Source organism: Natator depressus, chromosome 7 (assembly GCF_965152275.1).
Source record: "Natator depressus isolate rNatDep1 chromosome 7, rNatDep2.hap1, whole genome shotgun sequence".
Taxonomy (NCBI): Eukaryota; Metazoa; Chordata; order Testudines; family Cheloniidae; genus Natator; species Natator depressus.
The window spans coordinates 105099376-105113800 of NC_134240.1; the positions used below are offsets into that span (position 1 = coordinate 105099376).

Here is a 14425-nt window from a genome sequence, read left to right on the forward strand (position 1 = left end):
GATATGTGGGCACAGTTGGCAACGGGCTTTGAAAATATTGTAATCCAAGCAATACATGATTCCCTTTAATTTTCACTCAGTCTAGCTAGGTTTTTTGAAAAATACATCAGTGAACCATTAGCAGTTATATGGAAGCTGCATTTTCCAATTTTTATTTTTGAAATTACTTTTAGCAATTCCTACTAAAAAGCTATTGGATATTTCTTGAACTGCCACACTTTTATTTCCAATTATTCCTATGCATAGGAATAATGTTTACTACATTCATTACTCTAGATTTTAAAGCCACATATCCTGTTCTCTAAAGTCTACGATTTAATTTCACAAGAATTACACTTGGAAAGGTTTTCTTAAGGATCACAATGCCGCTAAGTCTGTGAAATCAGCAGTATGGTAATTCAATTACTCATCATTCTGTAGAAAGTGGCAAAAAATGTTTAGATGCTTCTTTGGAAACGAGTGAGAACAGAAAAAAGGTATCTGGGGAAAATTTAGGGAACTACAATCCTATACAGGACACATTACCACTGATGAAGTGAGGTCCATATTCCTTGATTTAAGGAATCTGTTCCAAAAGTGCTGTGGACAAATCTGAAATATACACTTTCTATCTGACATTCTACATACAGGTAGCATGGATCAAACGTGTACTTTATTCACTTCATACACATCAAATGACCTGGAACAACAAATGGGATTAAAGTGATACGATTACTTGAATGGAAAATTGGGATAAGGGTAAACCGAGAGGGACAAAAAATAGAAAGACATGAAGACCTCCGTGTAAGACTGAAAGCTCCTCTTGGTGAAAGGGACAAGTTGGTCCATTACAAGTTATTACTTCACCCACCTTGTCTCTAATATCCTGGGACCAATACGGCTACAACAACACTGCAGATATGAATAGGCCAGAAATATACCTTATTCTGTTCAGAGAAATATAAAGAAAACTAGGGAATATGCCGCCAGTCAACTATGAAGACAGTAAGCAGGAAAGTACATTGAATAGTGGTGGTGAAGAAAGTATGTACTTCTATTACATAGCGCTTAAACGATGAGTAAAAAAGAATGAATATGTTTGCATATAACTTGGTATATCAAAAAGTAAAATGTTTAATATAACATAGGGGTTTATATTTACACCCTTCCCACTAATAATGTGATAATGGCTTAATAGATTTTTTTTTTTTTTACTTAAACTGCTTAAACAGTATCGCCTCATATTTGAATAATTTGGCCAGTACTCATATACTACAAAGGCAATTTGGCTATGAATTTATGCAGCCTATAAGTGAACAAATTTTCACTGTTATTGTAAGTTGCACACCTAATATGGACTGTGTTATACATATAGTTCACGTAATACTTTTCATATTACTTCAGTCTAATGAACACAGTATTTCTGCGTACACATCTCAGATTAGAAAATGAGTTTTCTACATGGTGTTTGAGAAACAAGATAATGTAAATACTAACATAATGCACACGCACAAGAGCGGACAAAGTTTTCACGCAATTGTAACGGACATTCTGATTTGAGTCTAACCATGCAACCTAAGCATCATTTTAAACTTATTTGTGCGTGGCATTTCTTTGGTGTCCTTCTAAAATAAAAAGGAAGAACAAGTTCATAACAGCAGCTGTACTGGGTGGTCCAATCTAGTTCACTATCCTATCTCCTACAGTGGCAAATACCAAAGTTTCAGAGGGAGTGAACAGAACAGGGTAGTTGGAGTGATTCAGCTTCCCAGCTTCTAGCAGTCAGAGGTTTAGGGTTGCCCTGAGCATGGAGTTACATCCATAACCATCTTGTTTAATAGGTACTGATAGCCCTATCCTCTATGAATTTATCTAATTCCTTTTTGAACCAAATTATACTTTTGGACATCATACCCTCCCATGGCAATGAGTTCCACAGGTTCCTCTTGTTTGTATTAGATCTGTTGCCCATTCTTTTCATTGGGTGACCCCTAGTTTTTGTACCGTGGGAAAATAACACTTCTCTATTCACTTTTTCCACACCATTCATGTTTTTATAGACCTCTATCATGTCCCCCACTCCTTAGACATCTCTTTTCTAAGTAGAACAGCCCTAATCTTTTCAGTCTCTCTTCTCTGAACCTTATTCAAGGTACGATACTTTGTCTTCTTTTTTATCCCTTTCCTAATAGTCCCCAACATGGTTCGCTTTTTTAAGCATTGCTGCATACTGAGCTGAAGTTTTCTGAGAACTACCCATGGTAACTCCAAGATCCCTTTCTTGAGTGGTAACCGCTAATTTAGAACCCATCATTATATACATATAGCGGGGATTATTTTTCACAACATGCATTACTTTGCACTTAAACACAGAATTTCATCTGCCATTTTGTTGCCCAATCACCCAGTCTTGTGAGATCCCTTTGTAACCCTTTGCAATCAACTTTGGACTTAACTATATTGAATAATGTTGTATCACATGCAAACTGTGCCACTTCACTGTTCACTCCCTTTTCCGATCATGAATATGTTGAACAGTACAGGTCCCAATACAGATCTTTGGAGGATCCTACTGTTCACCTCTCTCCACTGCCCATTTATTCCTACCCTTCGTTTCCTATCTTTTAACCAGTTACTGATCCATGAGAGACCTTCCCTCTTATCCCATGACTACTTAGTGTCTGTAAGAGTCTTTGGTGAGGGACCTTGTCCAAGACTTTCTGAAAATCCAAGTATACTACATCAGCTGGGTCATCCTTGTCTACACGTCTGTTCATACTCTCAAAGAATTCTAATAGGTTAGTGAGGCATGGCTTACCTTTACAAAAGCTGTGTTAAACACAATTTGTTAGGGAAGAGTTATCTATGTCTCTGATCATTTTGTTCTTTGCTATAATTTCTACCAATTTGCCTGGTACTCAAGTTAGACTCACCAGCCTATAATCATTAGAACTGCATCTAGAATCCTTCTTAAAAATCAGCATTAGCTACTTTCCAGTCATCTGGTACAGACTTGTTTATGAAATGGGTTATATACTACAGTTAGTAGAGCTGAAATTTCATATTTGAGTTCCATCACAACTCTTGGGTGAATACCATCTGCTCCTGGTGACTTAGTGTTTAATTTATCAATTGGTTCTAAAACATCTTCTATTGACACATCAATGTGGGACAGTACTTCAGATCTGTCAACCAAAAAGGATAGCTCCGATATGGGTATTTCCCCCACATCCTCTGCAGTTAAGATTGACAGAAAGAATCCATTTACTTTTTCCGCAATGCCCGTGTCTTCCTTGAGTGTTCTTTAACAGCTTGGCCATCTAGTGGCCCCGCTGCCACTTTGGCAGACTTCCTGCTTCTGATGATAAAAAAAGTTTCATGCTCCCAGACTTCAATGTTGCAAGTTTGCAGAGCTTTGAATATAGCATGTGCTAAATCCCATAATCTTGAACTGTTTGGCTACACACCAATCTCCTGCACACCTTTGGAATTGCACGATTGCTCCTCTAAACCACATAGAACACCTAAAAACTTTCCCTAACCACTTCACACTTCATAAATCCTGAATGCAGTAAACTCTTGCTTCAGTCCAAATACCTTCTATACACTTTTCATTACAAAAAATAGCTGCACGTTCTCATGCCAAAGAGCATCCCTTAATTACATACTTAGCCTAAAACCCATGTGCAGCAATGTTTTCCTCTCCAAAAGGTCTTAAATTTTAAACTAATACAAAAACAAGTGGAAGCACCAAAAAATCCCCACAAAAGTTGAAATACCACCAATACAGAGATAAAACACATACTACTACTACTGAATCACCACCCATTTGATAAAATTCTAATTCTAACTACCCTCAATATTTTAACAACATTAGTGTTATTTGGTAAAAACCAAAGATCAGTATCAATTGATCTCAGTATAATATGCAAAGTAACTGTAATAACTTTGGGGCCTCTGTTCTTCACAAGAGGAATGCATTATTCTCCAAATCACTTACCACAGCGCCTTGTTTAACACAATAGCCAGCTTTGATAACAGCATTGTCTGGGGGAGGTTTAGCAGTAAAGTAAGGAAGGTGGCTTTGTGACCGTTTCAAGTAATTTCTGTCATCTCCTTCCCCACATTCATTTAATTCTTCTTTCTAGAATGAATCAGAGAAAGGTTCAGGATGTTCAGCGTTTGCTCCAAAGCCCAGTGATATAAGAACAGAAAATGAAAGTGTATTTGGTTCCCTAAACTTGGTATTTGGTCCACCCTGTACCCACAAACCCCATCTCTGATTTGTTTAGAAGCAGCAAATACTTGACACTGCAGTACAGCAGTAATATCAATGTGACAATTATCTACATAAGGCCTACTGGAGTACTCCAGGCACTGCTCAAAACTACACAGTTTGAAAACAGATTATGAACACATTAAAACAGATGAAGCCATTAAAAATAGTAGGTTGAAGACATAAGAAACAAAATCTTTACTCCTTTTAAAAAAAGTTAATCCATGGAGTGACTTTGTTTAGGAGTACAACAGTCTAGATAATTCCAAAACTATGATTTGGGCCAGTCATGCAAGTCTTCAGAACAACCAGTCCCCCAGTGTGACCTAAGAGTATAAGATAGTACACAGAGTCAAGCTCAGTAGAATTACTGTGCATCTACTTTTAGATCTAACCATTACTTTCATTTTCAATCAGGTTTCTAGCACACCGTTTATAAAAATGTTGGCTTTCTGAGCCAATCAGTATCTTTCCTTTCTCCACTGCAAAATGCAAAAACAAATATATCAGTTAACTTCAGTAATCGACTAACTTGAACAACTTTGACATTGCTCATGTCAGAAACTCATTTCACGCCAAGAAATTCAAACTCATATAGGGGGTCTAATTCTTGGAAGTAAAAAAGTCAACACTTAAAAGTGTAATCTTTCATACAGTCACAGAAAAGTAAAACAGTTGAAGAGACACCTAGATACCATATCAGGTAAACAATTTAAAAAGCAAGCTTATGAGAGTATGAGTCTTCTGGATGAGGATGGATGGGTTGACAAATTTATTATTGATAAAATAATGTATCTCAGAGTATCCTGACAAGACAGACACATAGCACAACTCTTCCACTAATAACATTTCCTTACTTGTTATAAAGCTATTACCTGAGTAGGTGTAATGATGGGAACACCACCAACAATTTCTGTTCTGTAAGACACTTGTTTCTTTCCACCCGGATTTTCAACTTGGCGATTTGAGTTATCAGGTTGACATAGCAGATCAGACTGCTTTGGTACCTGAAAAGTTAGACATGATGAATAATTTGATGTTTTCCCCTGTCTTAAGACTAAATAAAGCTAGTAGTCCCCATGCTTAGGTACCTAAAAAGCCTCAGTTATTATTCAAGCACTCACATTCAGTCTCCAGAAGGATTTCTACAACTAGTTTTTAGTTCTAAAGAAATATCTCAATAGGTAACTGTTTGCAACAGATTTGTGTTCGATATCAGAAAAAAAAAAAACTGATCTGTGGTTAAGACACTTGACTTTGACTCTGGAAATCAGGGTTCACTTTCCAGCTCTGCCACAAACTCCCTACCTAATCTTCAGCAAGTCAGTTTCTCTGTGCCACAATTTCTCATCTGTAAAGTAGAAATAGTTTCTCCCACCTTGTCATTAAGCTCTTTGGGGCTAGGATTCTTACTACATGTCTGAACTGTGCTTAGTACAATGGGGCCACAAACCTTGGTGTCTAGGTACTACTGTAATGCAAAGAGTTACTATTCATACAAAGCTATCGTGTCGATGTTTGACAAGTGTCTTTGCTGCTTGATGCAGCATTTTCACCCACAATTTAATGCTTAGCATGAAGGTATTTAAATTACTATGAAACAATATGAACTAAACTGAAACTTTGCTTTAATTGTAATATCTGGAGCAAGGTGAAAAAAGTTATTCATACTGTTCAAGCGGCTTTATAGAATGATAAGATACAGGTTTGTACTTCAATGCAAAATCTTCAGGGCTAAAGAATGCAATGGTTAATAATCATTAACATGTTTCAGAGTAGCAGCCGTGTTAGTCTGTATTCGCAAAAAGAAAAGGAGGACTTGTGGCACCTTAGAGACTAACATTTATTTGAGCATAAGCTTTCGTGAGCTACAGCTCACTTCATCGGATGCATTCAGTGGAAAATACAGTGAGGAGATTTATATACATAGAAAAAGTGAAACAATGGGTGTTACCATACACACTGTAACGAGAGTGATCGCTTAAGGTGAGCTACTACCAGCAGGAGAGCGGCGGGGAAAAAACCTTTTCTAGTGATAATCAAGGTGGGCCATTTCCAGCAGTTGACAAGAACGTCTGAGGAACAGTGTGTGTGTGTGGTGGTGGGGGGGGGGGGGGGAGAGAATAAACATGAGGAAATAGTTTTACTTTGTGTAATGACCCATCCGCTCCCAGTCTCTAGTCAAGCCTAAATTAATTGTATCCAGTTTGCAAATTAATTCCAATTCAGCGGTCTCTCCTTGGAGTCTGTGTTTGAAGTTTTTTTGTTGAAGAATTGCCACTTTTAGGTCTCTAATTGAGTGACCAGAGAGATTGAAGTGTTCTCCGACTGGTTTTTGAATGTTATCATTCTTGACGTCCGATTTGTGTCCATTTATTCTTTTACGTAGAGACTGTCCAGTTTGACCAATGTACATGGCAGAGGGGCATTGCTGGCACATATCACGTTGGTAGATGTGCAGGTGAACGAGCCTCTGATAGTGTGGCTGATGTGATTAGGCCCTATGATGGTGTCACCTGAATAGATATGGAGACACAGTTGGCAACGGGCTTGTTGCAAGGATAGGTTCCTGGGTTAGTGGTTCTGTTGTGCGATGTGTGGTTGCTGGTGAGTATTTGCTTCAGATTGGGGAGCTGTCTGTAAGCAATGATTGGCCTGTCTCCCAAGATCTGTGAGAGTGATGGGTCATCCTTCAGGATAGGTTGTAGATCCTTGATGATGCATTGGAGAGGTTTTAGTTGGGGGCTGAAGGTGATGGCTAGTGGCGTTCTGTTGTTTTCTTTGTTGGGCCTGCCCTGTAGTAGGTGACTTCTGGGTACTCTTCTGGCTCTGTCAATCTGTTTCTTCACTTCAGCAGGTGGGTATTGTAATTGTAAGAAGGCTTGATAGAGATCTTGTAGGTGTTTGTCTGAGGGGTTGGAGCAAATGCGATTGTATCGTAGAGCTTGGCTGTAGACAATGGATCGTGTGGTGTGGTCTGGATGAAAGCTGGAGGCATGTAGGTAGGCATAGCGGTCAGTAGGTTTCCGGTATAGGGTGGTGTTTATGTGACCATCGCTTATTAGCACCGTAGCGTCCAGGAAGTGGATCTCTTGTGTGGACTGGTTCAGGCTGAGGTTGATGGTGGGATGGAAATTGTTGAAATCATGGTGGAATTCCTCAAGGGCTTCTTTTCCATGGGTCCAGATGATGAAGATGTCATCAATTTAGCACAAGTAGAGTAGAGGCATTAGGGGACAAGAGCTGAGGAAGCGTTGTTCTAAGTCAGCCATAAAAATGTTGGCATTCTGTGGGGCCATGCGGGTACCCATAGCAGTGCTGCTGATTTGAAGGTATACCTTGAATAGAGACTGGGAGTAGATGGGTCATTACACAAAGTAAAACTATTTCCCCATGTTTATTTCCCCCCCCCCCCACCATTCCTCAGATGTTCCTGTCAACTGCTGGAAATGGCCCACTACAGTGTAGATTATCACTACAAAAGGTTTTTCCCCCCTGCTCTCCTGCTGATAATAGCTCACCTTACGTGATCACTCTCGTTACAGTGTGTATGGTAACGCCCATCGTTTCATGTTCTCTATGTATATAAATCTCCCCACTGTATTCTCCACTGACTGCATCCGATGAAGTGAGCTGTAGCTCACGAAAGCTTATGCTCAAATAAATTTGTTAGTCTCCAAGGTGCCACAAGTCCTCCTTTTCTTTTTGAGAATCATTAACATGGAATTTTGGGGAGAGGAGTGTACAAATTGCAAGATGAGTTTAACAATAGGATCCAAAGATTAGTATTCCACAGCAATTTAAGACACATTAAGAACTGTATGCAGCTTATGCAAGTTACTCAACTTGATACACTACTATAAGAAATCTCTGGACATTAGCTTACCTTCAAGCAAAAATTGGCACTATTTCATCAAGGGAGGGGGATAAAAGGTGAGGTGTGTTATAGGAGCTACACAAAAGGCAAATGGGACTATGCTGAGTAATACCACTTACCTCTTCATACCGAGTACTGATGAAGTAGATCACTGTATCACAGGAGCACCAAAGAAAGGAAATAGGAGATCTAGTACTTTCCAAAACAGGAAGTGCTGAGAGAACTCTCTCTGAAAGTGTCTAAAACTGACACCCAACCTTTGTAAATAGGATTATCTGGTGAAACAACATGTTCAGGTAGTACCTTTGAGAAATACCTGAAGCAAAAGCAGTTCATGTTCCGCCTTAGCCATTTTCGAAAATGGCTATGTTTAACCCAGTTTGTCGGAATCAAAAAGTTCTAAACCATCTACCCCAGCCTCCACATCTGAAAAACCTTTACAAAGGTTTGTTACTTCACACAAAATCAAGTCATCGATGGTTGCAAAATAAGCATCCATCTATTTGATAATCAGGAGAAGCAGCTACTCCTTTTCTTCTTCACCTTGTTTGACTGTGCTACTTGCGGCTCAGTAGGAGCTGCAGTTGCGATGGTGCCTCTGCCACTGAATGGTCTCCCACAGCATCTGACAATAAGCCCTCTTGCAAAGTCTCACATCAAGACACAGTATTTCCAAAATATTTTCAAATATTTGAATGCTTTTGAATAGGTCAGTCTGCTAAAGCTGAGCTAAAAGGTGCCGGCTCTTCAGGAGCTTGATTCTGCCTGTTCTTGAGTTTGTGCCAAATCTGAAAACTGCATAGTTTTCTATCCTTGGAAGAAATACAAACGCATTCTATTCCAAAAGGTAACATCTTTATGACTTGGATTAGCCTGCTTTTAAACAAATCAGAACCCCAGAACAAGGGTCAAGAAGGTCCAATTTAGGAAAGGCAGAGCAATTCAAAAATATCAGATGTACGGCTGATCTAATAGTTTCAGTATTGTATATCTTGGTCTGGAGTACAAGAAAGAAGTTGCTTCCTTAATTATTCTTCAAAAGAGAAAGTATTTTGCTTTACGAGCTTTACAATTCTTAAATCTAGTCTAATCAAAGTCTCAGTTATAATAGCTTTTACTTATAAACACAAATGCAATGGGAAAAGACAACTACTACTTGAGTGGCTTTGATGTTTGGGTACTGGAAATAATCTACTGAAAAGTGGATGTTAAAGTTTCCAAGAGCCGTGACAGAAAAATATTACCTAGGGCAGTTTGCTTGCAGAAAGTACAGCCGAATTATTCACTGGATAAACAGCACTAATTAGGAATATGCTTAATTCTTTTGATAGCTGTGCTCCTAAAGCACAATAAGATACACACAAAAGAAGAAAGGCGATGCAGCTTGTGTCATTTTCGATTGAAGTTTGTTAGCATAACCCAAGGCACATTAAAGTTCAATAATCTGAGGATTAAGTGTGAAGTTTGAAGGATTTATTAACTGACTATGCTATAGACAGAGGTTAAAGTATAACCTTTGTATCAATCTAATTGCTAAAAATCAGTCAAGCCTTCTACAAATCTTGATTAATTGGATTCCATTCCATTAAATCATATGAACTTAATTCAGTGAAGGTTCATATTTTCAAGATTTTAACAGATTTTAAATAATTTCATGATGTTCTCAATGTAATTTACAAGAATAATAATAAAGGTGAAAGTTAATTTCAACTTTGTTCAAGTAATTGGGGGGCTCAACGTCTGAACAACAAGAATGTACACTTCTTCAATCCTGTATCCGGCCTGTGTCATCTTACCCCTCCTATGAGGAACAAAATTCCCTTTGACTCCTCTTTGGTACTAGGTTCTAAATTTTGTAGTTGGCAATTTTAGGATGACATGGCAATGTGTGGTTCATTTAGAGTTGCCATAGAGAAGATAGAAATATTTTTCATAGAAGAAAAATATTTCTACGGAAATATCCTTAAATATATGGTGGGAAATTGTGGGTCAGATTTGTTGGTCAGATCCAGTTCCTTTGTTCCACTCTGGAGGTGCATGGGTCTGTATTGCCTATGGATCTTTTTGCTGGAAATACTCAGAGTAACCAGTTCCTATACCACCAACTCCTGCAGCTCCCAACGAAGTGGACATATGTCAAGAATAAGGGCCTCAAAGTTACTGCAGTCTAGGTTTCATGACTGGCATAACAGCCCTCCAGAGCTACTATATCTGGCCAGAGTAGTTTACAGCAGTCCTGGAATTGGCCTCACAATCAAGAGGTTGCAACCAGTTCCTCTATAGCACCCCACCACACACTGCACCCAGTCAAATCTGGATACTACAGAAATTTGTACCCATATATTAGACTCCTTTATTGCTCATAAATAGGGCCCTGACCAAAATGCACGGTGAATTTGGTAATTTCATAGGATTTTAAAAATAGTAAATTTCATGATTTCAGCTATTTAAATCTGAAATTTCATGCTGTTGTAATCGTAGGGGTCCCGCCGCAAAAAGGGGGCTGTCACAAGGTTATTGTAGGGGGTATTGTGTTACTGCTACCCTTACTTCTGCGCTGCTGCAGGTGGCAGCGCTGCCTTCAGAGCTGGGTGGCCAGAGAGCAGCTACTTCTGGCCAGGAGCCCTACTCTGAAGGCAGTCCGCTGCCAGCAGCAGCACAGAAGTAAGGATCGCATGGTATGGTATTTCCACCCTTCCTTCTGTGCTGCTGCCTGCAGGGCTGGGCCCTCAGTCAGCAGCCGCCACTCTCCAGCCACCCAGCTCTGAAGGCAGCAGTGCAGAAGTAAGGGTGGCAATACCACAATCCCCTGTAAAATAATCTCGTGATTCCCCCCAACTCCCTTTTGGGTCAGGAGCCCCAATTTGAGAAACTCTGGTCTCCCCCATGAAATTGGTATAGTATAGGGTAAAAGCACACAAGACCAGTTTTCACTGTCTATGATGCGTTTTTTGTGGCTGTGAATTTAGTAGGGCACTACTCAAACCAGCAGAACTCAAGAGTGGAGGAAAGAGAGTCAAAGTATGTACAAGCAGTGTGTTTTTATGCGCTGTAGTCACATGGTCTTCCTATAAAATGCTATGTCCGCTCCCCTCTCTCTCTTGCACGCTCTTTAACTGGTCAGGATGCATTCTGTGAATGTGCAGCCGAAGAATTTTCCACAGAATCCTTTGCCACTGAACAATGCTCCAAAACCTAAACTTTCATTTTCGAAAATGTGTCATCTACTAATGCTTGTGAAGAAAAAGCTTTTCAAAACATGAACTAAACATGAAGTAAAAGAATGTTGCCTTCCCTGATCTTTCACATAACCTTAAACAGCTCAGAGAGAGAGATGGCCTGTCTTCTTTATCCCAATTCCTCCAACACTTCTTCAGATATTAAGAGCTCCAGTTGTTCCCATTCCACTGCCAAAATTCCCATCTCTTCTCCCATTGTCAGGGCTTCTATAATGCAGTTATCTATTAGGATTAACATAGCTCTGTGGCATGTTAGAATCAGAAATGAAAATAGAGACAGCATAAACATTTAAATAAAAACAGGGTTACTGTATAGATTGTATTCATTTTGTCTGAAGTTATTAAAAATCTATTTTTTAAAAAAACGAAAAGCTGTTGCAGAATTACCAGTATGTCACATTAGAACATTGTAGAATCCAAGTATGTTGTGACAAGATGGACCTAAATTCTGCAGCAAAAACGTGAGGGGCCTTGACTACAGTCCATGCTTTAATCCAGGGTTTCTCAAACTTTATTGCACCAGAACCCCTTTCTGACAACAAAAATTACTACATGACCCCAGGAAGGGGCACTGAAGCCCAAGCCCCTCCACCCTGGGCATGGGGGCCAAAGCCCGAGCCCCACCCCCCTGGGGGAGGGGGGGTGAAGCCAACACTTGAGAGCTTCAGCCCTGGGAGGGTGGGGGCTGTAACCTGAGCCCTGCCACCCAGGGCAGAAGCTCTCAGGGTTTGGCCGCAGCCTTGGGTGGTGGGGCTCAGATTTTTGGCTTCAGCCTAGGCCCCAGCAAGTCTAATGCCAGCCCTGGCGACCCCATTAAAACAGGGTGGTGACCCATTGTTTGAGAACCTCTGCTTTAATCTAACAGAAAAAAAAAATAGATTCTGCAACCCAGCTTTTCCCACAATTCTGGATGTCTGGGCTGCTCCCCTCCATTTTGCAGCTCACAGAGGCAGATCAGCGTTTTGGCACCATGCATTCTGACCTCTGTTCCCATTTGCCAACAGATTTTCTGCCTCTGCAGCAGCAGGCTGTTCAATTGCGCCCGCCCTCATTCATTATATAATTTTTTTTTTCTTCTTCTCAGCTTGGGCAGTAGTGAGCAGTTTCATCTTTTCAGCTTACTGATCCTCTCTGGGTCAGTTAACAGTTTGGTGGTTTAACCCAGCCTGACCCTCTGCTGCAACATCTCCCTGTCTGCTCCTCTGCCCCTATTCAGGTATGGCAGAGAAGCCAAGAAAGCACCATGTGAAAGCCAAGTGATGCTCGATTTGCAGAGCAGGGAGAGGGTCAAAAACAAGAACCACCCCAGGCAGTCAATTCAGGGGTAAGTCCCAGGTGACTCCTGAAGAACAAAGAGGGAGGTTTGTAGGGCCACAAGTCTGTTCACCCTACTCCTCACCATAAGTCTTAAAGAACTGGGCTTCCACCCTTCCCTCCCAATTTACCCCAGGGGGCTCTGGCGAGTCCCCTCCACCCTCTTGGGAGGGAATGGCTCCCAGAGGGGGAGTATTCAGACACAGATCTTGAGAGGGCTTCAGACCCTAAGGAAGGCAAGTTTTAAAATGCCTCAAAAGCAAAAGCAGAACTTCTACCCAACACATCCAAAAACAGCTTAAAAAAAACTAAAGTAAAAAAAGGGCGGCGGGGGGGCAGAGAAGAACCACAGAAAATCCAGGAGGTACAAGTTCTGACTTCTTCCTCCTCTTCTCCCTCCCACTGAGGAGGGCAAGCAATTGAGTTCAAAGACTATATCAGAGGTTTTCCCTTCATGAGCAATTCCAGACTATGTGCAGTAAGGTTGTCTTCACAATTCAAATTCAACCTGAACAGGATCCCAAGAGTAAGCCTCAGAGTAAATTCTCCCCTTAAAATCCTCTCAAAACTGCAATACCCTTTCACCCCTCCTTTGAGGAAGTGATTAAGGATTAAAGGAATAAGCCTGAAAAGGGCAAGCACATTAACAAGAGCAACCCTCAGGCTCTACGTCAATCAAAACTGAAGGACTCTATTGCTGAAATGTCGCAGGTTGAAGCTGCTGTAGCATCTCTTGAAAGGGACATGGTAATTCCCTCAAAAGGCATGTCCTACCCCAAGGACTTCATAGATAGAAAGAGGGAGGCCACTCTCAAAAAGGAACTTTGAGGCCTCCTCTGCCACCCTCAATGCATCCCAGGTAGCTATCTGCTTTGCAATAGCATCTCTCTCCTGGCTAGATCTCAGAGTCCTCAAGGACAGAGACCGTCTTAACCTTGGTTCAATTTTAAAGAAAGTCTCTCTAGCAACAGGATTTGTAGCTGACACCTCAAAGGATGCAATGAAGTTCTCAGCTTAAGCCAAGGATTCCAGCCCAACAGCCAGGCATCACCTACGGTTCCAATCCTGGAAGGTGGATATCCACTCCAAGCAGGTCCTATGCTTGGCCAACTTTAATTGCTCCCTCCTTTTCGGAGAAGAGCTGGAAAGGTGGTGGCTGACAACGTTGCAAAACCCATGCACTACAGACGACAAGCCCTCAAGACAGAAACGCTCCTCCTGGCTATGTATTCACAGAGGTATCAGAGAAGGAACAGACTCTCCAAACGAAAACAGTGGAATTGAGGTCAGGAGGTGGGGGGTGGAGGGAAGGGGGGTGGAGGGTGAAGAGCAGAAGTCCACAGGGACTTCAGCCCTTCCCCTCAATCCACTCCTGTGACAGACTGCATAGCTTCAGTCCTGGGTGAGACCGAAGGAGCAGAATTTCCCATTTTCTAGAAGAATTGTTTACACTGGCTATAGACAAGTAGGTCTGGGAGATAGCAAGCCAGGGATACTCCCTCAGGCTCCAATCCCTCCCTCACCTCATCCAGTCTTCATCCTGTCACCCATTTCCAAAGACCCTATCAAGGTTCCTTCCCCACTCTGAACTCTAGGGTACAGATGTGGGGATCTGCATGAAAGACCCCCTAAGCTTATTCTTACCAGCTTAGGTTAAAAACTTCCAAGGTACAAACTTTGCCTTGTCCTTGAACCGTATGCTGCCACCACCAAGTGTGTTAAACAAAGAACAGGGAAAGA

At 41.0% G+C, this 14425-nt stretch overlaps 1 protein-coding gene across 8 annotated transcripts in view; it reads right to left on the bottom strand.

The window, feature by feature from the left end:
• The window catches only part of PLEKHA1 (pleckstrin homology domain containing A1), an 85732-nt gene that overhangs the window by 23494 nt on the left and 47813 nt on the right, over nucleotides 1-14425 (bottom strand). For all 8 annotated transcript variants that reach the window (XM_074959217.1, XM_074959216.1, XM_074959218.1 and 5 more), the window contains 2 exons: nucleotides 5131-5262; nucleotides 3980-4123 (listed from right to left, as the gene is read on the bottom strand). In XM_074959217.1, the coding sequence (XP_074815318.1) occupies nucleotides 3980-4123; nucleotides 5131-5262 (276 nt within the window). The remainder of the gene's footprint in view (nucleotides 1-3979; nucleotides 4124-5130; nucleotides 5263-14425) is intronic.